Raw genomic sequence first — 26,167 nt, 5'->3', positions numbered from 1 at the left:
TTACACCCGTCTCTATGTGCGATATTTTTTCTTCACCAGAAAGAATGGTAATGTTTCAAGTAACCATGGCACTACGAGCTCAGGGTAATAAAGTTTATTCAAATGTAAACTAGAGTGGATGTTCCAAACTCTGTTAGCTTTCATTGTATTACACAACAAACATTGAATATTCATAAGTAAGGTGTGTCCATAATAGAACATGTATAAAAACAGCGATAGAAACTTTTACTGATTTACGTTTTAAATCTAGAGGATATTACCGAGGTTCTTGATCTAGTTGAATACCTAGACTTTATTATTTTAAAATATTTGTAAACACGTGTGTATGATAAGTTACACGGAAGGTTTGTAAGTGCTTTAGTTGTTGTTAAGCTTGATGTGAAATGTTTGTCTTTTAGTTCATTGTGCTGATAACAGGCAACGTTTAAATTTTGTAAACAAATTGAAAACTGGTCTGCACACCACAATGTCTTCTCAATACAATACAATAGGTATCAAATGTAATATTTTTGCCTTTAATATCTCTACAATGAATGTGTTGCAGTTGTAAACAATACGTATATGAATACAGATAAATATAGTTCGTCTATTTTACAGATTGGGAATTCCAAAAGAAATGAAAGTATAACATGATTAGAAGAAATGTGATTTTTAAAAAATTATGAAAGTATGAAATGGAACGCTTCCCGTCGGCATTCCTCAAATATGAAATTTATTTATCAAATATCTACACTAAATTTGCATGTGCTTTTTTAAAAGTATCATTGTTATATTCCATTTCCTAGAACTTCCTGTGTTGTCAGTGAATTAAGAAATAAATTTCATCAATATATTTTGAAAAATTTATAAGGCAAGATATTTACATTTGTTGTTCAACTTATCTGTTATCTATCGATTTTTTATAGGCGGAAGTTTGACGATATATTCAAAATGGGTGCATCACTACTTTCTAAACTAATGGCTGGAATTTGCATTATAGAAGTTTTCCTAACAAATGGTAAGTTTGTGAATAATATCGTCAATAGACATTTGGTATTCGCTATAGGATTAATGAATGTTCGTTATCTTAACTTAGTTCATCATTATAAATTAAGTGAAAGTACGTTATTGATGACCGTGTGACTTGCAGTGTTATTTGTATTTGTCAGTTGTTGCAGATAAAAACACACAGATGACTTGGCTTGAGGCTAGGGACTTTTGTGACAGTATCAACTCTAGCCTGGTGGACCCCTTCATCGATAGCGTGTCAACAGAAGGAGCATTCTGGACAAATAGACACATGGAGACACACTCCTCGTGGATCTATATCGAAGGTTTAAAAATTCAAAGTTTCCGTTCAAATTAAGAATGACTGAAAAGTATAATTGTTTTAAAAAATGCATTTTAATTAAATTGTTTTATGATTAAAGTTTAGATGTATTCATTTGGACTCTGTAGGATGCACCAATACTTCCTCTCTGGGGATAAACAGCGACACCGGAAGAAAGATATCCTCGGTATGGGAATGTGATAACCTGTGTAACCACACAGAATTATTCGGAACACAGGTAAGCTATCGGTCTCTCTCTTTTTCTATATTTCCACAATCAAATTTCAGAACAATGTGAAAACTTTGTGCATAGCATATTTTGTATTATATCAAATTCAAATCCCATTATATTCTTAGAATTCCTTATGTCCATAGATCCCTCCCTAAGAAAGAATTCCCCAAAGAAAGATTTCAGAATAGAAAATATTCTCTCCTTGGCCATTTTGTACCTAGAATCTCTTTACAGAAACACTTTCCTATTCAAAGAAAACAAATAGTCCTGAAAAATTTATCAGATTTAGTAAATTTTGTAAAACTCATCTCATTCGCATAGCATTTTTATCGCGTCAATGCAGCAAAATGATATTCATTAACATCTTTACGATCACCGCCCAAAGTAAAGTAAGCACTGTAACAAATTGAATACATGGAATTAATAATGGGAGTGGCGATGTTGTTTGGAATAAGTATTCCTTCAGAAGTATGGCGCTTTCTGCCATTTTAACATCGAGTATACAGGAATTAGTTGTATTCAGCATCAAAACCATAGTTTGATATTTGATTACTTATATGCAGAGAAACAGTATACTATAATATTACTGTTGTGCTAAATGCAAAACGCAAATCTAACAATTAACGAGTCTGTTAATTTTGCGATTATTTGAGTCGTAAATTCAAGCAAAAAATCAATATGGTAGGCCAAAAGAAATCCGTCTTATTGAAAGCTTTTATGGAATACAAAGTGGGAAATTAAAGGTTCCTTAATCATAGAAAAACCATCTCTCTCTCTCTCTCTCTCTCTCTCTCTCTCTCTCTCTCTCTCTCTCCAAATCTATACCATTTCTGGGACAGGAGTTCTAGGGGTATTAAATTCTATTATAGAAATTGCTCATCCAAGGGGATAGTTAACTAGGTAGTTTTCTGTAGGACCCATATGACATCAGTATGCACGACAAATTAATTAAAAGTACGTTTACTAACTCTACAATCTTTCACGTATATTGTGCTAATAGGTGATATAAGTGATTTTCTTTCGTGCTGTGGAATCATCAGATTTCGTGGGGTTAGATTTTCGTTGATTTCGTGGGTACCCCTATCCTACCAATTTCAAACTACAACGAAATATCTTGTTTCAGTGTACAGAAATCATATTCACGAAACTGTAAAATCTAGATAATCCACGAAAATTTGTCCCACGAATTCAAATGATTCTACAGTACATGAATATACTTTTGTTTAAACCCATAGAACCGTTTCCAATTTTAAATTTTTCAGAACTCTACTTGTTTCTGTCTTGAAAGAGACAGGACTGATATCACTGAAGCGAACGCTTGTACAGTACAATGTGATAATTGTACTGACGTCTTTCCAATACAGTGTTGCGGAAGCACGGACCTTGTTACAGTGTTTGGAAAGCTTCATATCACAGGTAACACTAAAATAGCATTTCTAGGATCTTATCAAGTAATTTCTAAACTGACTCAAAATGTTTATTTCTTCCAGGACACCAATTAAACCTCGACAATACTAACGAATGTCTAACGTGCGATGGTGGTGGTATGTACCGTTCACCCTCTTGCTCAGATTCCCGTCATTGCCCGTGTCACAAAGAAGGTCAGTAATTGTTAGATTTAATCAATGACTATAGAAATTTTTTGGTGCTTCCAGTGGTCCATGTTTTCCCTACTCTCAAATTTGTATTCTTTATATAGAATGTATGAGATTCATCACTGTTCGTTATCTTTACCTAGTTTGATCTTAATTCTAGGCACAACGAACGACGACGTTGATTGGAAAACTTGCTTTCAGGAAGTATGTGAAGGCGGTATATATCCCAGACGATTAAAAGACCAAACGCAATGTACAGGTTCTAATTACGGACTAATATGGCTACCTGTACGAAGACGGCATTTTGGTAAATTCAAATGACCTTATGAATATCATCGAAAGGAAGAAACTAATTTAAAATCATCTCATAATGATGGGAGTATAGCTTTCATCGTTTTAAAGAAATGTTGTTTTTTCTGTGTTGAGAACATTTTAGTTGCGATATGTATATGGAAGCCATATTTAGATAAACTCAAATGTTTGAAATTATCTTTAATGTTTTGAAAATGTCATTAATTCTATTATTGCGCACATCAAGTCAGTTATTGCTCTCATCCAATGTATTAATGTGCGCATCAAAGTTGTAGAATCCTTGTTCAATTCAGTGTTCGGTGATTTCTTCAGTTGAAGGTGTCTTTAATTATTTAATATGATTTTGTAAAAGGAATTAGTGTTTACATAAATTTTTAATTCAAATCGGTCGACAGGGGATGCTTATTCCTCCTAGACACTTGATCTCACTTCTAGTATGTCCAGGGGTCCGTGTCTGCCCAACTCTTTAGTTTGTATTCCTTGTGGGAGTTATGAGATTTATCACTGTTGAAGTTTGTTATCTTCTCCTTTCATAAATTAGAGGTCAATCATTCATTAAAGAATTTATGAAATCATTAATTCAATTTGTGAAAGCAATAATCCAATTGAATGATAGCAATATCAAAAATCCAATTAATTAGCACAATAATTCAGATATGAAGATATCTTTAATCATTTGAAGAGATATTTGATTTAATTGTTGCGTGCACCTAATGAATTGATATCTCTAATTAAAGATATCTTCAATTATTTGAGTTAATGTAATCTGGTGCTCCATATATGACATACAGCGCATAGAAACTATATGTAATTTTGCACTTTATAAATGAATCAAATAATAATAATAATATGTAAGGTTTTCATATAAACTCTAACCACGAAAAACCACTAATTGAATTAATTCTAAGGAGCGGATCCAGGAATTGCGGTTACGGGAGTGCCACTTTATGAAACAGGGGGTCTGGGGTCGCCTAGAGGCCCCCAGTGGGTCCGGAAGCTCCTGGAGTTTACAGATTTTATAGGGCTTGAAATATGTCTCCTATTTAGTTATTTGTACTATTTTCATTTTTGATAAGGTGAAATTAATAAAATGACTCAAATTTTAAGGGTTTTCGGAAAAAAATAAGTTCACCCAATAAAGTTATTTAAGAAATCAAAAGATTTTGTCATTTATTTCTCTGGAAGTGGAAGAAATCATTGCTTCTTTTATCGTTTAGTACATTTTTCTAAACCATGATTTACCTGCACCCCCCTTAAATCCGCCACTGATTCTTTTGAATACTGATTTTGCTATGTCTGCACTAGTACGAGGTAACGAATCAATAACCCTTGACTTGTGAAGATGATTTTGCTATTGTTTTCGTATTTTTTTTTTTTTACAGACGATAATCCTGGACTTTGCTACAGATGTATAAACAATACTTTGAACTGTCAATTTGAAAGATGTGATCACATTTACAAGTCTTCCTGTAGAGAGGTAAGAAATTAAAATCACATCTTACTTCCCATTAAACAAAATTCCGAATTATTTTTATTGAGACTCAAGGATTGGTCTCGTATTCTATTCTAAATTCAGACTCAAATGTATTTCTTCACTAGAAAGCATTTATATGCATTTCTCTATTTTGTACATGTACCGATATGGAAAGCACACTGTCTATACACGTATCAACACTTCGCCGCGAGTTACATCCCTTTGCGGGGTCAGCCAAAGGTCAATCGGTGAAAAACCAAGTTTTCCTTCTTTACCTTACCAAATGTAAGATGTTCTTACTTTGAATTTTGGCCAATTACCAAGTTTTCATACAAGTTAATGGGTTGCCCCAATCTGGGGCATTATTGTAGTTGACTGCAATTGATGGAAAAATAACAGATGTCAAAGCTACAGATAGGAAAATTACAAAGGCCAATGTAGGGAAATACGATTTTTATCCGGGAGATGGCGGACAAGGGACGTAACTTTCGCGATGTGTTGATACGTGTATTAAATTGTACAATGGCACTACTTTTAATTTAAAGTCGATTGGTATTCCGTTCTGAAAAAGTATCCCTACTGAAGATAATGAACGAATAATTCTTACAATTGAAAATTAAGATACTAAGATATTATACACATCTAAGGTATTGTACCACTATCAATTTCCACTTACATGTTATGTATTAGAGTGAATAAGACGTTAATGATACCAAAACTGAATCTGTGGTGAAAATATAAATAACGTATTATTCAAGGATTCGGTTTTGGCCTTTTAACCTCATCCACGGTCACGCTTCCGGCGAAGAAATGCATCGATTTGATGCAATTCTTGCGCCGATCCACGTCCGAGTCTTCTTACCGGTTACGGAAAAGGACGAGCGCGTGATCCGATTGGTATGTCTAGTGCGCGAGACATTCGAGGAATTCCGATTGGTTCGTTATCTTCTCCTTTCCTTTATGACGTCACATCGTCGGTTTCAGTTTATTTCATCATCAGCACAAATCGTAACTATTCAGCTATTTCCGTAACCGCAAATGAACCTCGTATGTGGATGGACGCCATCAGAGTTGGTTGCTACGTATTCATAAACGTAACCATGACGTCACAGTCGTACGTTACACTATGAAATGTGAGCTTTTAAATGCATCTAACCTGCAAACTGAAATTGTGGTGAAAATCTAATTTTAAAATAAATTTTAAAATAAACTATACATCATACAAGGATTCGGTTCTGGCCTTCTAACCATCCACAGGCGCGCTTTCGGCGAAGAAATGCATCGATTTGATGTAATTCTTCCACGTCCGAGTCTTCTTACCGGTTACGGAAAAGGACGAGCGAATGATCCGATTGCATCAGCACATGACAAGTCACGAAGAGTTAAGTTTGAAGCCGTATAGATTTGAATCCGTTCTTTCGAAAGAAGAAATTGAGAAAAGAAAACGTTCAGTCGAGTCGCAGAGCAGGCAGACGGTACACGTTTCTTCATACAAATGTCTCAAACTTCAACTTGTCATTACGCAAATGATGGATCCACAGTTTACGTAGTCTTCTTTTCAGATTACTTGGTGGGGTAAAAAAAAAAGCCACCACACCTTTTTTCACATCTACCCTTCGCATTAGTGCAATAAACAGCTTGACTGTATTTATTCGTAAAATCTACCACATGCACATCTTCCATTCATCAAAGTCGGAACAGGCGGTGTGACATCAAAATTATTGATTTTTGTGATCTTAAATATAGAAGATTTCGACATCATGGCAGCCTCTATAGATGGCGGGAATTTAAATTTTTAACGTTTTCAAATTAGTACTAAGGCCGTATATCAGAATAACAGAATAGTATGACAAATTTTTATCATATAATGAATCCTATCATTTATCATGTAAAAATCTTTTGGGTTGCCTTTCCCTTTAAACTCTCAAATGATATCATAAATTTGTTAATAATAGTAATAATAATGTCCTTTATTTAAACAGTATAGCACAATTAGTTTACATTGTGGTCCTGAAAACATACACAGACAGCAGTATTATACAGATACAATATAAAATAGTATATGAAGGTATGTTGTATACATACAAGTATGCTATTTACATATTTAAAACTGAAAATAAAACTGAAAATAAATAGATAAATGAAAAATAAAATTGAAAATAATCAAAAACAAATCTATATGGTTTCGATTTCCCGAATGAAAAAAAAATTAAGATAAGAAATTTCGAAGTGGAAAAAGGTCATTATTTATTTCCATTACTAGTATTAAACTTTGGTTTTTTTTTTATCTGTATATAGTGTTAGAACATGAGAATGTATCTATTTTGTGTAATGATTAATTTGCATTGCTTACAACAAACAGACAAGTCAAGTATAATTGAATTAATTTTGACTCAATTTTAAGTGCAAAAAGGTTTATGTTTAGAACACTGTAACTTAATAACAAGCATTGCTACCCCAGTTATTCTTTTTAGCTCACCTGAGTTGAAAGATCAAGTGAGCTTTTCTGATCACCCGTTGTCGGTCTGTCTGTAAACTTTCACATTTTCGACTTCTCTTGAACCACTGGGCCTATTTCAACCAAACTTGGCAGGAGGTATCCTTGGAATTCAGAATCTTCAAGGGGAATGTCCTTCTCCAAGGAAAGATAATAACGAAATTGAAAAAAAAACTCTCTGAAAAGTTTATGAAATCTTCTCCAGAACCAGCGAGTCAATTTCAATCAAACTTGGTTCAAATCATCCTTGGGTGAGGGAAATTCAAATTTCTTTAAATGAAGGACCATGCCCCGTTCAAAGGGGAGATAATTACAAAAAATACAAAAATAGGTTTCATACATTGTTGGAAATTTGTTTTATTAGAAATATATGTGAAAAGATTAAAAAAAACTCAACATCTAATGATTTAACTGTAGGCACGGTTCGTTGCCATAGAAACATTGTTCCAGTAATCTTCACTTTTTTGACATTAACTATCACTATACACAAAAGTGTGAGAATTTTGTTCAGATTTGTGATTTTTGCACTTTCCACTTTTTAAAAGATAATTCTCAATGACTACTGACAGCTTCTTTGAATAAGATTTATGCATGACAGGAACATGAATTTAGTTGGAGTCTTTTTCAATAGTTATTGTAAAAAATCTTGTTAACCATGAAATATCTTAAAAGTCTAAGTTATATATGAATAATCAATTATATGTTTCAAAATATTAAATACAAGGGCAATAGCTCTGTTTTCATGAAAGTATTTATGAAGTCCATTATGCGATGAGTTTCCTTTATTTTTCACAAACATTTTGTATTAAAGAAACAGTTTCATGAAATTCTTAGGAACACTATTTCAGCAAGTTTTTGTGAAATTTTGATAATACTGTTTAAGGAAAATTGCAATTTTCTAACGTTGATACAGGTATATGCGTGCTAAGTGATAAAATATTTATTAATACAGCAACATACTTGTTTTATCATTTTTATTTGTTACTAAGATATATTATTTGAACAATCAACAATCAAATATAACATTGAACCTATAATTATATATGGGTGGAATTACCTTAGGTGAAAAACAAAGTGAATGTTGATACTTTCAGATGACGAACTTTTATCTTTTTCTTTAGAATTCGACTTTAAAGGAAGGTAAGGTTTTCTTATAAATTCTCACCATACATCGGGTCATATTCTCAATCACATGGAAATCATATAGAAATAAAATGCAGGTGACAAGTTGTGACATTATGATTGAAACTATAAGCAGGGACAAAACTTATGGCGAAATGTTTGTGTTTGCGTAGAAATGAAACCCGTAACACATCAACATCTTCCTGAACAAGATTTCTGAATTGATATACCAAACCATGATCAAATTAAATCAATTTTATAGCATACTCCCCAGGCACATCCTATTAAATCTATGCTTGATTTTACACATCGGATCTTTTAGTGCATTGCTTTGAAATTTTTCATTAATGCAATGCTGAATATATGAAAACAAAATTATACTACATATCAGCAGTTTTTAATTCTCTTTGTAGCGAACTTCACCCTGAACAATTCATCAGATTGCAACAGTTCCTTAAGCGTCTCTATGAACTGGAACAGTTCTTTCAAAAGTTGTTTTCCAAACGATACTGAAAAAAAGAATAGGAAAGCTAGGATTTCAATTAACGGAACATTTAAAAAAATATCAGGCTGGGTTCAAAGTTTGGGTGAGTTTAAAACAGGCAGGTGTAAAACGAAATATTTTATTTCTTTTTTTTATATATACACCATTCACAATATTGATATGTGCAAAAAAAACGATGCCGTGTATAATAACTATTTTCAATTCAACATAAACTTGCTACGAGAATCTCTTCTTTCCACACAAAGCGCCCTTTTTTGATATTACGGGAAACAATTTAGATCTTATATTTATATCGATGGTGAAATCATACCTCACATGAGATGCTATAATGGTTACTAAATAAAATGTTGTTGTATTTAACAACCTTAATGTGAATGTGACATCATAGATGGACTAAATATGAAGAAGAACTTGATACATTGTCAGAATGGATTAAAAGTGTAAGAGGAATATTAAAATTCCGCATTAGACACATCAAAACAAAAGTACGTACCAACGGTATTATCTATCATTCTGTGTTTAGTAACCAGAGGTTATAAAAGAATTAGATAGGTTACATGAGGAATATGTTTTGGTTCCAGCTGACAAAGCTTGTAACAACATTGTCTTTGTTTGTAAGGCTCATTATTACAACTGTATTTTCAACGAACTTGACATTAATTCCACTTCTTGAAATCATACTTATACTCCAACTACCCTTTCAAAAGACGAAATTCTTCAAAACCATGCTTCAGTTTTAGACACATTTAATATCCCAGTCAATGGGTCAGATGAATAGGTGTTACCGTACATATACTGGATTCCTAAACTTGATACAAACCCTTACAAAGATACATTGCTGGATCCAGTAAGTGTTCTATCAAGCCTCTATCTTTCCTCCTCACGAAAATATTAAAAACTTCAAACGTACTGTGCCACTACATATGAATCAAAAGTGTATTCTAAAAAATTCTAAAGAACTTTTCGTAGATTTGAAATCGCAAAACTTTTCTCAAATCAACAACTTCTAAATGTATGACTTTTCAACACTTTACACGATCATTCCTCACGATAAATTAAATACTCGATTTGTTGACATCATAGACAGCTGCTTCCTCAACAAAAATGGAAAATGGAAATTTTATATCTAGTGATCAGTAATCCAAAAAAAAAATATATACTTTGTTAGACATCACTCCGATTCCACGCACATGTACTCTGAAGTTGAAATAAAAAATATGCTAAAGTTCCTCATTGACAATATCTTCGTGGTCTTTGGTGATCAGGTCTTCCAACAGTCTGTCAGAATTCCCATGGGCACGAATTGTCCTTTGTTAGCTGACCTGTTTATATATTCCTATGAAACATGCAGAATTTATTCAAAAACTTCTACATGAGAAGAAAAAATCTCTTGCTGTGGCCTTTAATTCGACATTTAGATATGTCGACGACGTTTTATCTATTAACAATAATAGCTTTCATTCACATGTCGATTCGATATATCCATGTGAACTCGAAATAAAAGGCAACACAGAGTCTTCCACTTCTGCTTCATACTTAGATATTTTTATTGAAAATGGATATTAACGGCAAACCAACAACTCAACTTTATGATAAACGGGATAATGTCAGCTTCTCCACCGTCAACTTCTCATATCTATGTAGCAATATTCCATTATCCAGTAGCATATGGTGTTTACATCTCTCAACTGATTCGATACGCGAGAGCTTGTTCTGCGTATGACCAGTTTTCAAATCGAGGCAAGCTACTGACAAATACGTTGATGGTACAGGGGTTTAAACAGTCTCGTTCAAAGTAAGCATTTCGCAAATTCTATGGTCGTTATAAGAATCTGGTTTGCCAATGCGGCCTGTCATTAGGTCAAATGCTGTCTGGCTTGTTTCATGTCGATTATTGGGCCGTTCTTGGCACACTGATTTTGGCTACGGGTCACTCCGTTTGCCTGATCAAGATGTAGGGCCCAAGACGGGTGTGGCCGGTCGACAGGGGATGCTTGCTCATCCTGGACACCTGATCCCACCTCTGGCATATCCAAGGGTCCGTGTTTTTCCAACTCTCTATTTTGTATTGCTTATAGGAGTTATGAGATTGATCACTGTTCGTTATCTTCACCGTTCTTCTAACACCAGGTGACCTACTGTGTTGATTATACATACCGCTCGTTATTCAATTTGTAGACACACTTAAATTTTCTGAAATATAAAATGTCCAAGAAAGCAGTACTCCTGATCATTACTTACTGGTTTGGTTTGAACGTAAGAATTGGATACAAAACTTAGATAACCCTCTCCTCTAAATAATATACAATCACATGTGTCACACTGTTAATGTTCATCAGTGTGAGAAAAGACAGAAAAAGCATGATACTATCATAATGTCTATGGCTTACATTGTTACAATTTAATGCATATTGATTTGAAGCATAAATAAAATTAAAACAAATGCTATTATCATCATAAAGAAATAGAGATTTGCACCCCTTTTTTTTTGGTCGTTAGCAGTGTTATCTCGTCTAATAAAGGTTATGAGAAAAATTATGTTTTCAAAATTTTGATCAATGGAAATGAAATTACAAAGGATGCATTAAAGAGGTGAATCACAGTTTTCCACCCTCCAGTGTACGACAAACCATTCCCTATCCGTCTATCACTCTGTGTGAGGACATCTGTAATACGAGTCATCATTTCATTGTTAAGGTGAGAAATTCTCCTTTCTTATGCTGTTCTTATTTTATCTATGCAGTCTCTAAGAAAATGCTGAAAAATGATAGCACTTTAAAAGACACCCCCAAAGCTTCCAACGTGAATCGCATACTAGTATGTGTAGTACGGTGTTGAGGCTTTACACCAAAACGAAAAAGAGAGAAGAGACAAAAATTAAACTCTTATATTTACAGAATACCACGTGCCTTTGTGTTGAATATCCTAATGTAACAGATCCAGCTGTTAACGATTCTTGTACCCTTCCGTGTAAGGATATCCCGCCACTGGGACTATATTGCGGAGGGACATCTGCATTCAATGTGTTCAAAACTTATAGAGGTAAGAGTCAACTTATCAACATAACATCTCTTACAAGAATATAACTGAAGAAAAATTATGTACTAGTAATCACAATTTAAAGTTTTTGTATTGCAGAAACTGAGATAGTAAGCGCAGATCTTTCACACAACTGTGTGTTGCTAAATTGTGATGACTCCCCACCCTCACTGATTATAGTGAGTTGCAATGAAAACTTTTCCCACAGTGGGCTATGCGTCAAATTCAGTATGTATCACTTTAGAATGATATTTCTAGAATTAGATTGACAAAGATAACTGATGAAACAATCCATGTAATAATCATGACAAATTCACAAATTGTTTATGCATGTCAGAGTGTCCCAGTAACACACATGTTTGTTTGATTATGTGTCTCAGAGTGTCCCCAGTAACACACATCTATGTTTGATTTTGTGTCTCAGAGTGTCCCAGTAACACACATGTATGTTTGATTATGTGTCTCAGAGTGTCTCAGTAATACACATGTATGTTTGATTATGTGTTTCAGAGTGTCTCAGTAACACACATATATGTTTGATTCTGTGTCTCAGAGTGTCTCAGTAACACACGTGTATGTTTGATTATGTGTCTCAGAGTGCCGCAGTAACGCACATGTATATTTCATTATCTGTTTCAGAGTGTCCCAGTAACACACATGTATGTTTGATTATGTGTCTCAGAGTGTCCCAGTAACACACATGTATGTTTGATTATGCATCTCAATAACACACATGTATGTTTGATTGTGTGTCTCAGACTGTCCTAGTAACACACATGTATGTTTGATTATGTGTGTCAGAGTACCGCAGTAACACACATGTATATTTGATTATGTGTCTCATAGTGTTCCAGTAACATACCTGTTTATTTGATTATGTGTCTCAGAGTGTCCCAGCAACACACATGTTTGTTTGATTATGTGTCTCAGAGTGTCCCAGGAACACACATGTATGTTTGATTATGTGTCTCAGAGTGTCCCAGCAACACACATGTATGTTTGATTATGTGTCTCAGAGTGCCGCAGTAACACACATGTATGTTTGATTATGTGTCTCAGAGTGTCCCAGTAACACACATGTATGTTTGATTATGCATCTCAATAACACACATGTATGTTTGATTGTGTGTCTCAGACTGTCCTAGTAACACACATGTATGTTTGATTATGTGTGTCAGAGTACCGCAGTAACACACATGTATATTTGATTATGTGTCTCAGAGTGTTCCAGTAACATACCTGTTTATTTGATTATGTGTCTCAGAGTGTCCCAGCAACACACATGTTTGTTTGATTATGTGTCTCAGAGTGTCCCAGGAACACACATTTATGTTTGATTATGTGTCTCAGAGTGTCCCAGCAACACACATGTATGTTTGATTATGTGTCTCAGAGTGCCGCAGTAACACACATGTATGTTTGATTATGTGTCTCAGAGTGTCCCAGTAACACACATGTATGTTTGATTATGTGTCTCAGAGTACCGCAGTAACACACATGTATGTTTGATCATGTTTGTCAGAGTGCCGAAGTAACACACATGTATGTTTAATTATGTGTCTCAGAGTGTCCCAGTAACACACATGTATGTTTGATTATGTGTCTCAGAGTGTCCCCAGTAACACAGATGTATGTTTGATTATGTGTCTCAGAGTGTCCCAGTAACACACATGTATGTTTGATTAATTGTCTCAGAGTGTCCCAGTAACACACATGTATGTTTGATTATGTGTCTCAGAGTGTCCCAGTTACACACATGTATGTTTGATTATGTGTCTCAGAGTGTCTCAGTAACACACATATATGTTTGATTGTGTGTATCAGAGTGTCCCCAGTAACACACATGTATGTTTGATTATGTGTTTCAGAGTGTCCCAGTAACACACTTGTATGTTTCATTATGTATCTCAGAGTGCCGCAGTAACACACATGTATGTTTGATTATGTGTCTCAGAGTGTCCCCAGTAACACACATATATGTTTGATTATGTGTCTCAGAGTGTCCTCATCAACACATATGTATGTTTGATTATGTATCTCAAAGTGCCGCAGTAACACACATGTATGTTTGATTATGTGTCTCAGAGTGTCCCAGTAACGCACATGTATGTTTGATTATGTGTCTCAGAGTGATTCAGTAACACACATGTATGTTTGATTATGTGTCTCAGAGTGTCTCAGTAACACATGTATGTTTGATTATGTGTCTTAGAGTGTCTCAGTAACAGACATGTATGTTTCATTGTGTGTCTCAGAGTGTCCCAGTAACACACATGTATGTTTGATTATGTGTCTCAGAGTGTCCCAGTAACACACATGTATGTTTGATTATGTGTCTTAGAGTGTCGCAGTAACACACATGTATGTTTGATTATGTGTCTCAGAGTGTCCCAGTAACACACATGTATGTTTGATTATGTGTCTTAGAGTGTCGCAGTAACACACATGTATGTTTGATTATGTGTCTCAGAGTGTCCCAGTAACACACATGTATGTTTGATTATGTGTCTCAGAGTGTCCCAGTAACACACGTGTATGTTTGATTAATTGTCTCAGAGTGTCCCAGTAACACACATGTGTGTTTGATTATGTGTCTCAGAGTGCCACAGTAACACACATGTCTGTTTGATTATGTGTCTCAGAGTGCCGCAGTAACACACATGTATGTTTGATTATGTGTATCAGAGTGCCGCAGTAACACACATGTATGTTTGATTATGTGTCTCAGAGTGCCGCAGTAACACACATGTATGTTTGATTATGTGTCTCAGAGTGTCTCAGTAACAGCCATGTATGTTTGATTATGTGTCTCATAGTACCGTAGTAACACATATGTATGTTTGATTGTGTGTCTCAGAGTGTTCCATTAACATACATGTTTGTTTGATTATGTGTCTAAGAGTGCCGCAGTAACACACATGTATGTTTGATTATGTGTCTCAGAGTGTCCCAGTAAGACACATGTATGTTTGATTATGTGTCTCAAAGTGTCCCATTAACACACATGTATGTTTCATTATGTATCTCAGAGTGCCGCCGTAACACACATGTATATTTGATTATGTGTCTCAGAGTGCCGCAGTAACACACATGTATGTTTGATTATGTGTCTCAGAGTGCCGCAGTAACACACATCTATGTTTGACTATGTGTCTCAAATTGTCCCATTAACACACATGTATGTTTCATTATGTATCTCAGAGTGCCGCCGTAATACACATGTATATTTGATTATGTGTCTCAGAGTGTTTCAGTAACACACATGTATGTTTGACTATGTGTCTCAGAGTGCCGCAGTAACACACATGTATGTTTGATTATGTCTGTCAGAGTGTCGCAGTAACATACATGTATGTTTGATTATGTGTCTCAGAGTGTCTAAGTAACACACATGTATGTTTGATTATGTGTCTCAGAGTGTCCCAGTAACACACATGTATGTTTGATTATGTGTCTCAGAGCGTCCCAGTAACACACATATATGTTTGATTATGTGTCTCAGAGTGTCCCAGTAACACACATGTATGTTTCATTATGTGTCTCAGAGTGTCTAAGTAACACACATGTATGTTTGATTATGTGTCTCAGAGTGTCCAAGTAACACACGTGTATGTTTGACTATGTGTATCAGTGTGTCCCAGTAACACACATGTATGTTTGATTATGTGTCTCAGAGTGCCGCAGTAACACACATGTATGTTTGATTATGTGTCTCAGAGTGCCGCAGTAACACACATGTATGTTTGATTATGTGTCTCAGAGTGCCGCAGTAACACACATGTATGTTTGATTATGTGTCTCAGAGTGTCGCAGTAAGACACATGTATGTTTGATTATGTGTCTCAGAGTGTCGCAGTAACATGCATGTATGTTTGATTATGTGTCTCAGAGTGTCCCAGTAACACACATGTATGTTTGATTATGTGTCTCAGAGTGTCTCAGTAACACACATGTATGTTTGATTATGTGTCTCAGAGTGTCTCAGTAAGACACATGTATGTTTGATTATGTGTCTCAGAGTGTCCCCAGTAACACACATGTATGTTTGATTATGTCTGTCAAAGTGTCTCAGTAACACACATGTATGTTTGATTATGTGTCTCAGAGTACCGCAGTAACACACATGTATGTTTGATTATGTGTCTCAGAGTGTCACAGTAACACACATGTATGTTTGATTATGTATCTCGGGGTGTTCCAGTAACACACATGTATGTAATTCATTACATTTACCTTTGGTTCATTCGAGATAAAGGGTAGATAACCTATCTTACTGATTCAAAATCTAATCCATTATAAATATTAACTATTGTTTCTCAAAAAGCAGTATATCAGAAATCATTATATACATTTGATGGAACACACCGAGTTCTATAAAGAGTTAAAATCTAGATTCATGGAACTTTTTTCGGAATAATAGATTTCTTCATTGCACTCTCACAGACATACTGTCGGTAAACATCCGTAAAATAATCAACAGCAAAATATCTACCATCTTTTTATGGTTCCTGTTTATTGATATTTTTCATTTAATCTAATAAACGTTGCCGTGGTTTCATTCTTTACGAATACATACATTAAAACCTGGATTTTTGTTTTTAAAATCACAACCATAAATGCTTTACTGTATTATATTTATATTTTACATTATATAAAAATTCAAGATGGTGAAAGTGGATCGCACATTGACCAGATAGGAACTTGGGAATTCTCTGCAAACTATTGTAAGGAGAGGAATGAAGCGCTACCGTCCAGTGTATCTCTCTGTAATACCACCGGATTCCGTAACCAACAACATTGGAGTGGACTGGTACGAGTAGGGACACCAGTATCCATTACAGGTTTGTCAAACACAATAATTCAGCTTTATATTGCTAGATACGTACACTCTGGGATGGTTTTTTTTAGAAGACAATAACATCAACGCGACATCACAATGCTGAACAACCAATCATATTGACATCACAATGCCGAACAACCAATAATATTGACTTCACAATGCCCAGCAACCAATCATATTGACTTCACAATGTCGAACAATCATATTGTCATCACAATACCGAAAATCCCGTGGGGATCCGGGTGAGAATAGGTCCTTAGTATCCCATGCTTGTCGTAGGAACCGACAATATGGGGCGGTCCTTCGGATGAGACCGTAAAAACCGAGATCCCGTGTCACAGCAGGTATGGCATAATAAAGATCCTTCCTTGTTCAAAGGTCGTAAGCACTGAGAAAAGGTCTTTTTACAGCCCTTCACCGGCATTGGTGATGTCTCCAAAAGAGTGGAAAATTCTCAGGAGGAACATTAAAATATACAACCCACCAACCAACATCAAATTGACACCACAAGGCAAATCTATAATCGATTACGTCCAAGAAAGCAATCTTAGCTCTTCCGTGGGCGTTACATTTTTAACGGCTAAATCTGGCTACCCTTCAAAAATTACATATGGAGATATGATCGGTATTAACGTCAAATGATCATATCTTGTATTCTATTGTCTTTATAGAAATCCGAGTCCTAGTCTAGTCGTTTTGTCAATTCTTTTGAAAGTATATGTATATTTAAATTCTACGTTGGAGAGGAGTTATTGATATTGACAATATATTACATGAAATTGAAATGACAATTTTGAGCAGACTGATAGCTTTTCAATTAAAACTCCTTCCGCCACAAAATTTAACCCCTTCCAAACCCTTTGCAAAAAATTGACTTACAAATATGAACTGGATAGGGCTAAGTAACAAGTATAGCATAAATTCAAGCCAATAAAATATGTATTGAATTAGTACCTACACAGTTTGAAGATCTTGCGCTGTCGTGTTCAAAAGCTGAAGAGTATGGATACAAATTGAAAACGTGAGTGTCCATTGTGTTAAGTATATGTATCGATAAGAGTGAAATATTCTGGCTGGTACTTGAAAGAAAAACTCTTTATTTAGGTACGTTTTAATGAAGATATTTCTTAATTATTTTCTTTGACGTAAAGCACTGGAAAAATGAAACCCTCATGTTTTTTTATATAACAAATTAAAGTAGGGAACAAACGATACTTAATGAAGGAAGATTTGAAGTGATCAGAGTAATGGTGCCTGCGTTAAAACAATATCCAGACTGATACCCTTTATACAAATAAACTTAAGACACTTAGTTTCGTGTTTGATTTATTTTCTGAGAACTTCGTCGATAGAATTGTAAAAAAAAATAATACATCATATAATACCGGTACATCTTGAAAAAAAAGTCTGCTGTATGTGATTTGTAATTTTTTTTAATTTTTGGTTGTTCTTTTGTTTTTGTTTTTTGTGGGTTTTTTTTTTGGGGGGGGGGGGTTCTTTCTTCCTTCCTTTTTTGTTTTTGGTTTTGCTTTTTTACATTATATTATTGCAAAATATTGACACTATAGTTATTTTAAACAAAGTATCGTTATGATTGCAGACAGAAGTCAACCTGATCCTTCATCAGTGCTTGAGTTCAACTGTACACGCTGTGAAAACAGAACGTGTCGTTCTATCAGTTGCAGCAGCAACCGTTCCACTCTCTGTCAGATAAAGAATATCAACAATCAAGTGAGATCTCAGCATAATAAACAATTTCATAATTTTTATTTGTTAATGTACCTGGTTCAAAACTATTATAATCCTGTAGTATTTACTCAAATTTGTCAACAGATCATCTAATTTACAAATCATGTTTACATTTGAACATGAGTGGTAATGAAAAACTTTAAAATGTAGGACATTATTGTGACGCGAAATAATTTTGCACTTGAGATGACAATGCAAATTTAACCAAGAACATTGAGTACTGTAAATCTTGAAATGTTCGCGCGGGGGCAATTTTTGCGAATTTTGATGTACATTCCATGTCCAAAATGCCGATATTCACCAACATAAAAAAAAATAGAAATTTAAGAATATGTATCATACCATACAAATGATGAGGTTCAAGATATTTCAATGTCAGGTTATATTGATACCAAATTATATTTGATATTTACCACCACCTTGCATTTTAAGTCTGCCATATTTTTGAAACGCGAATTCCGATCACTTCAATCCCTATCGATATTTAAAGTGATTGAACAGCACACACAACTCATTCAATATTGGTAATGCCAACATCTCATCAGCAATTTTCTTCTATCTCACAGAAAACCACAACGTTGTCAACTATCCATGCTACAAATATTATTACTGGTCATAACCAACATATGACGCCTTCAGAGAATGACAAAAGCCAAATCAAAGGTAAAAAGAAAGATCTAATATATGTATATATACTGGAAAATGCAAAAATGTGGGTAAAAGGGAAACACAAGTCTTACAAATGCTGTATAATGACAAAAAGCCAAATGAAAGTGAAATGTCAAACAGACGCTGTACAAGCACTTATTTTCACGAGGATCGTAATATTGTCTATTTCATGGTAAGACTTGCCCCCCCCCCCCCCCTTCAGAAAAGGGAGAAAATGAGCTACCACGTGCACAAAGGACAACTCTTCGAACACGAACATGTAATTTTTTTTCAATCTACGAAAACATGACCCCACACACCATAATTATTTTACAGTCAGGTTTGGCAAAGATCTATATCTATTTTTTTTTTACCGTGTTTAGACGAGGACAGCAATCATCTCCAGATTATAGGCCCCGTCTGTGCGGTCGCAGTCATCATCGCCATCAGTATTGTAGTATTCATAATGTATAGGTAGGTAATTCATCAATTAATAACTACGTCACACGCCTACAATAATGTTTAGGTAGGTAATTCATCAATTAATAATTACGTCACAAGTCTGCAATTTATTTGTGAAAAATAAGCGTGAATTACAGGATTGTATTTCATCATATATAAACAATAGGAAGCATGGAATTACAATTTTCGTAAACTAAATTAAAGGAAGCATAGAATTAGAGATCTAAAATATACAGTAGACCTGCATCATTTATCGGTTCTAGGCCTTCCTTGAAATTTTCCATTTCTAACCATGATAGGAATGCTATACATCTAAACCTTTTAAAAATACATACAGAATGTACTAGATTTCACCCTATTATCCCCCTTTTTAGACGTAGAAGATTAAAATCAAACACGGGCACCAATGCTATACAGCTCCGGGACCATGTCCAAAATGAGTATGCAGTGGTCAAGAAAACCAATAGGGAGGCCGCGGAAAACCCACAGAGCGATGAAAATGTCGACGAAAATCAGGAAGAGTCTACGTACGTGGATTCCAAAATGGATGTCTACGATCACCTAGGCGAGAAACATAAGCGGAAGTTTGTACAACAGTCGGACAATATCTATAACTACAGCGGACCATGTGACAATCAATATGGTGACCTCGAACTTCCGGCGTCGGACGACACGTACGATCACGCCAAGACCGCTAACACGGATAATTCAGAGTATGATTCCTGCTTTAGATAATTAAAATGGCAAAGGACAGTTTTAAAAGGCACCTACCTTGTCAGTAGGCTGGCTAGATATGGTTTTATCTATGATCTGTCAGTAGGCTGGCTAGCTAGGGTTTTTACCTGTGATCTGTCAGTAGGCTGGCTAGCTAGGGTTTTATCTATGATCTGTCAGTAGGCTGGCTAGCTAGGGTTTTATCTATGATCTGTCAATCGGCTGGCTAGCTAGGGTTTTATCTATGATCTGTCAGTAGGCTGGCTAGATAGGGTTTTTACTTGTGAACTATCAGTAGGCTGGCTAGCTAGGGTTTTTACCTGTGATCTGTCAGTAGGCTGGCTAGCTAGGGTTTTATCTATGATCTGTCAGTAGGCTGGCTAGCTAGGGTTTTATCTATGATCTGTCAGTAGGCTGGCTAGCTAGGGTTTTATCTATGATTTGTCAGTAGGCTGGCTAGCTAGGGTTTTATCTATGATCTGTCAGTAGGCTGGCTAGCTAGGGTTTTATCTATGATCTGTCAGTAGGCTGGCTAGCTAGGGTTTTTACCTGTGAACTGTCAGTAGGCTGGCTAGCTAGGGTTTTTACTTGTGAACTGTCAGTAGGCTAGTTAGCTAGGGTTTTTACCTGTGAACTGTCAGGTGGCTGGCTAGCTAGGGTTTTATTTATGATCTGTCAGTAGGCTGGCTAGCTAGGGTTTTATCTATAATCTGTCAGTAGGCTGGCTAGCTAGGGTTTTTACCTGTGATCTGAATCACAAGAATTACGCCGTCTATACCTCTATAATTTTCTATTCAGGGCTAGCCGTGCAATTGATTTTCTGAAACTTCGAACTGCATAAGATATAATTTTATGTCTTGCACATGTGAAACATTTCGTTATATGCACCTCATGACTACCTTTAACATTATCTTTTAGTCTTGTTAAGATTTCTCAGTATGAACGATTCTGTGACTATTGCTGATCAATAAATGTGAGTTTGGACTTTCGAGTTTACAATGACGTGAGTACCGTGTTGCTGAATGTTTACAATGACGTAATTATGCTGAATGTTTACAATGACGTAATTATGCTGAATGTTGAATGTTTGCAATGACGTAATTATACTGAATGTTTACAATGACGTAATTATGCTGGATGTTTACAATGACGTAATTATGCTGAATGTTGAATGTTTGCAATGACGTAATTATACTGAATGTTTACAATGACGTAATTATGCTGAATGTTGAATGTTTACGTTGGAGTAATTGCGAATATTTGTCAGTTGTTTCCCCTATTTCAAACATAGGTGGCGCAAGACTCGTTTACGTCCTTGTTGACTTCCGGAGTACATAAGATTTATAAGAGAGTGTAAGGTTTTTGTTGTGCAAACAGGGAGCGGGGGTAGAATTCCCGAGATATGAAGCTTTTAAAAAAATCAATTGGTTCATTGTCATCAAATGTGACAGCGACAACGATCGTTTTATGTTCCACTCAGCGTCGTGCGCTATAAACTTCAGTCTTCAGTTCAGTCCGACTTCACAGATATCAGATGACGACTTTGTTGCAGATAGTATTTACGGGGGATTAAACATTTGCTCTGTAGATCGTAATATTCTGCATGAATGTTTTATGCTGAAATTTTATTTATCCTTAGTGATGCAGTCATCAATGATCTTATAATTCTATGACTCCCCCCCCCCCCCCCCCCCCCCCCCCCCTCTTTCTAGACTAGATCTATAATCGAACAGGGGAAATTTGAGTCCTCAATATATAAACCAAGTATGGTACAAAAATACATTTCAGATGTCATTTAAAAATTAATTTTAGAGTTAACCAAGGTCGTCAAAATATGAATGAACGCGATTGCTAATAGCACCCCTCCCCCCTCCGCCGTCACTCGGTACGACGACACGACTGTAATGGAGGGGTGGCTATAATCAGACTGTAACTGTAAGGCACTGAATATTCTTAGGTCTTGTTTTCGTTTTTGATGACTGGATTGTAAATTAATTTCAACACTTTACTTTCATTGTTGATTTTGTTATAATTCAAAAAGTGTTGTAAAATATTGTTTGAATTTCAGGGAAAACGAGTCTGGATTCTTCAATAGTCAATACGTATGAAATTAATCAAAATATGAGATGAAATTGTCAAACTTTCATAACTTATCAAAGTTTGCATTATCATAGTTATGTTGTTATGTCATGTTTATCAACTGACCCACGGAAGTACAGTCCAATACGTCAAAGAAACGAATACCAGTCCTAGCCTATTTTAACTGTTGACGCAAACCAGAAGAAAAATGCATCTCAAGAGATTAAGATATTTCTGAATTTTTTAGAAATAAAATTTGAATCACATCTACTTTTATCAAAATTAAATGCAAATTCATAAAGCTATAAATTTATCCAAGTGAAGTAAATTACAAATTTCACTATCATATATACAATGTTGTGTTTATAATAAAAGCCACACATAGGCCTATTGTTCATTGTGGTTTTTATTTTAAAAAATCATTGCATTACGTTTTTCAATATTCACTTGTAACTTCGATTTCAATGTGAAGTATGAACATTCAAATTGACCTTCAAATTGAAAAGTGTACTACATTTGTAAAGTGATGTATTTTAGTATTAAATCATTCATATCATGAACTGTCATGGTACATATAAACATGATAAATCTTATACATGAAAGTAAACACGGGTCAAATTATGTAGGCCTACATCAGTTTCCTGCAACACCATGGACAAACGTCATTTGGATACAACCATTCAGTGTATAACTAGTCGTACTTTTCACGCAGAGTACAACCAACTCATAATATATCAATCATAGTATATGGATGGAGACGTGAATTTAGAAGTTGAAAGAAAGCTTGAACTTCCGTCTTAAACTTGCAATCCAATTGTAATATTGAATTAAAATGTAGAAACTCGAAATTTTGAATCATTATTGTACAGCTAGCATATGGGGTAGTAAAATTTATTTGACCTGCCAATTATTATGCTCTCGCTTGCCCTATGGACTAATAAAAAAGTTAATCGCAAACTGTTTACCTATCGTGACGTCATCACGTAAGTGATATAAGTTAAAACACGCAAATAAACTGTTTAATGTGGTATGATATATCATGTACTCTGTATACATGTGCCTTCTCTATCGTGAATTCTATTTCATAAAGAGAAGTTATACATATACATTCACTATTACTACACATTTTAACAGCTTAATAATAGAATTTCAGATATATATGGATATATTTATAATTGATATTCTTAATCCTCGATCGAGAGAGAGAGAGAGAGGGGGGGGGGGGGGGCGCATCTTATTGTTTTAAACATATGCAATTCAACAACTTATAAAGAATTATGATGTATTGTATATTCAACCTAAACTACTGTTTAAGTATGTAAACTTCACCACGAAGTAGTTTATAATGAAAAACGTTCAATGTGTATTGAATGTCTTTATTTAATCGATGTTACAGAGAAAATTCGGTTACAGCTGAAACTCTCAACGTGCTTTTCTTCCCGCCCAGAGAGTCTTGCAATGCGTTTTCTAAGTTCGTCTCTAAGCGCAGTGAGGTCCTACGAACCGTAATTCGCCATCGTTACTAAATATTCAACAACTTTCTAATCTAAACATGTCCTCCCGACGCTCTCTTAAACTTGAGGTTAGAAACGCCTTGGACGTTAACGGATCGTGCGCCACCTGTAATCAAGGGCGAGTAATTTGAAGTTTTATTTGCCATTATGCTGAATGTTGAAAGTTTACGATGGCGTAATTTTATTGAATGTTTACAATGACGTAATCATGCTGAATGTTTACAATGACGTAATCATGCTGAATGTTTACAATGACGTAAATAACCTGAATATTTACAATAACGTAATACGCAATTTCCGAGTTGCCCAATAGTTATTTCCCTTTGTGGAACTCTTACGCATAATGAGATGCAAAACATACTTTCGTCCACACGCGGTGGGTACAAATGCTTATCGCTGCCTTCATATATTTATTTCCTAAAAGATGATTATGAGACATCATGCAAGGGACACATAATTTTAGTAAGTTTATGATCATTTGATGATAAAATAGCTCAAACAAAAACCGATAATCACCTTTCTTTGATGAAAGTATCACTCATGCAGAAGAGGAATAAAAAATAATTTCATATTTTATTTAATGGACTAATTCAAACAAATATTATTCTTGATATGGCCAGTTTAATGTACATACCAACGGCTGATATAAACAAAATTTACGCCTTTGTAACTTTTATCCTTATTTGCTTAGCTAGCCTATAATACAAGTATATATCTTGTACCCACCCAAGCCACTGAACGTACCTCCATCACAGAAGAGCTGATATCTCGGAAATAGCGTATTATGCTGAATGTTTACAGTGAAGTGAGTACAATGTTGTATCCTGAATGTCATAAAACAAAAGTGTGTTTGATCTCTTCTTGTATTAAAATTCAAGTAAGAATTTTATAAAAGGTGTGTCCTTGGGAGATTAGCAAACATGTTTGGCTGCTAGGGGGGGGTTCCGGTCTGAAGAGTGAATTCTATATATAGTTCACATTGTTCCTGTAATTGTGGGGAGTTTCGAAGATTTCGTCATCTTCTGCACGCCACCTTTCTGCTGTCTACTATGGTTAATACACGTACATTAAGGGTGCACTTGATTTGTCTACATCGTTATACACCCGCTGTAGGCGGCTTACACTTCATCAGTCTTTAGCAAAATCAGATCCTAAGATACGCTCACAATCGCTACAATCTTCTTACGCAGAGTATACGGCACGGATCTAAGAAGTCTGATTTTAATTAGATTGACACTTCATAAGTGTAATTTGGTGTAGTGTAGTATATTCAATATAGACATTCAGCAGCCGAGGAGATCCTCAATGGAGAATTAACGATTTCTTGATATGCAAATAAAGTACAAAATGGATCATTTCTAGAATTTAATATTGTTTTCTATAAATCGTATTTTAATATGCATTTATAAATGCTTACATACATTCGGAAAATACCAGGTCATACTCCAAAGCATTTGTTGATTTTTTGGCGCCGAACTTTATTTTTATTTTTTGGTGATTATACGAAATATCAATCGTTTTCATTTGGGTTTTTTCAACTCTTGTAAACGACTACATACAACACACTGGAGTTATTGTCTTATATACTTTACAACTTACAAACTACGGAGAAAGCATCTGCAAATTTTCAGTCTTACCATTTGTCAGCCATATTGATTTTTTTTTGCATTTATCCCCCGTAGAAAACTTCATATCACATTTGTACAGGGTGTAGAAGGTGTACACCAAAAAGTGTACACCTTAGCACTTAATTAGGGAAAGGTGTACACTTTGTGGTCGGTGTAATCAAATCAAGCGCGCCCGATATACGTCTCACGACGGGTGTGACTAATCAAAAGGGAATGCTAACTGATCCCACCCCTGGTGTGTTCAGGGGTCCGTGTTTGTCTGTTCCCACCGCTGGTGTGTCCAGGGGTCCGTGTTTGTCTGTTCCCACCTCTGGTGTGTCCAGGGGTCCGTGTTTGTCTGTTCCCACCTCTGGTGTGTTCAGGGGTCCGTGTTTGTCTGGTCCCACCTCTGGTGTGTCCAGGGGTCCGTGTTTGTCTGATCCCACCTCTGGTGTGTCCAGGGGTCTGT

At 35.3% G+C, this 26,167-nt stretch overlaps 1 protein-coding gene across 4 annotated transcripts; it reads left to right on the top strand.

Annotated features, from left to right (window-relative positions):
• The first annotated feature begins 256 nt into the window (after nucleotides 1–256).
• On the top strand, nucleotides 257–25,529 carry LOC125671346 (uncharacterized). 4 transcript variants are annotated; one of them, XM_056162729.1, is made up of 19 exons: nucleotides 257–348; nucleotides 906–997; nucleotides 1,158–1,313; nucleotides 1,438–1,547; nucleotides 2,804–2,957; nucleotides 3,032–3,142; nucleotides 3,297–3,443; nucleotides 4,831–4,925; nucleotides 8,541–8,559; nucleotides 8,955–9,128; nucleotides 11,625–11,743; nucleotides 11,944–12,088; nucleotides 12,185–12,313; nucleotides 16,750–16,926; nucleotides 18,526–18,656; nucleotides 19,241–19,337; nucleotides 19,706–19,796; nucleotides 20,159–20,497; nucleotides 22,567–25,529. In XM_056162729.1, exons 1-19 carry the CDS (start codon nucleotides 326–328, stop codon nucleotides 22,604–22,606), a joined length of 2,349 nt encoding a protein of 782 aa, XP_056018704.1. In that variant the 5' UTR covers nucleotides 257–325; the 3' UTR covers nucleotides 22,607–25,529. The 4 variants fall into 4 exon arrangements, with proteins under 4 accessions (XP_056018704.1, XP_056018706.1, XP_056018703.1 ...); XM_056162731.1 differs by having other exon boundaries at nucleotides 1,149–1,313; nucleotides 3,297–3,389; XM_056162728.1 differs by having other exon boundaries at nucleotides 1,149–1,313.
• The last annotated feature ends 638 nt before the right edge of the window (nucleotides 25,530–26,167 follow it).

This window comes from Ostrea edulis, chromosome 4 (genome assembly GCF_947568905.1).
Source record: "Ostrea edulis chromosome 4, xbOstEdul1.1, whole genome shotgun sequence".
In the NCBI taxonomy this organism is placed as follows: Eukaryota; Metazoa; Mollusca; class Bivalvia; order Ostreida; family Ostreidae; genus Ostrea; species Ostrea edulis.
Note: the sequence above shows the minus strand (reverse complement) of the source record. Positions and strands in the feature narration are given on the sequence as shown.

Excerpts from the sequence above, each read along its gene's own strand:
- LOC125671346 (XM_056162728.1), top strand. The coding sequence starts at position 326 with ATGATAAGTTACACGGAAGGTTT. Across the intron at positions 2,958-3,031 it reads TGGAAAGCTTCATATCACAG|GACACCAATTAAACCTCGAC; the intron begins GTAACACTAAAA and ends TATTTCTTCCAG. Across the intron at positions 12,089-12,184 it reads TGTGTTCAAAACTTATAGAG|AAACTGAGATAGTAAGCGCA; the intron begins GTAAGAGTCAAC and ends TTTGTATTGCAG.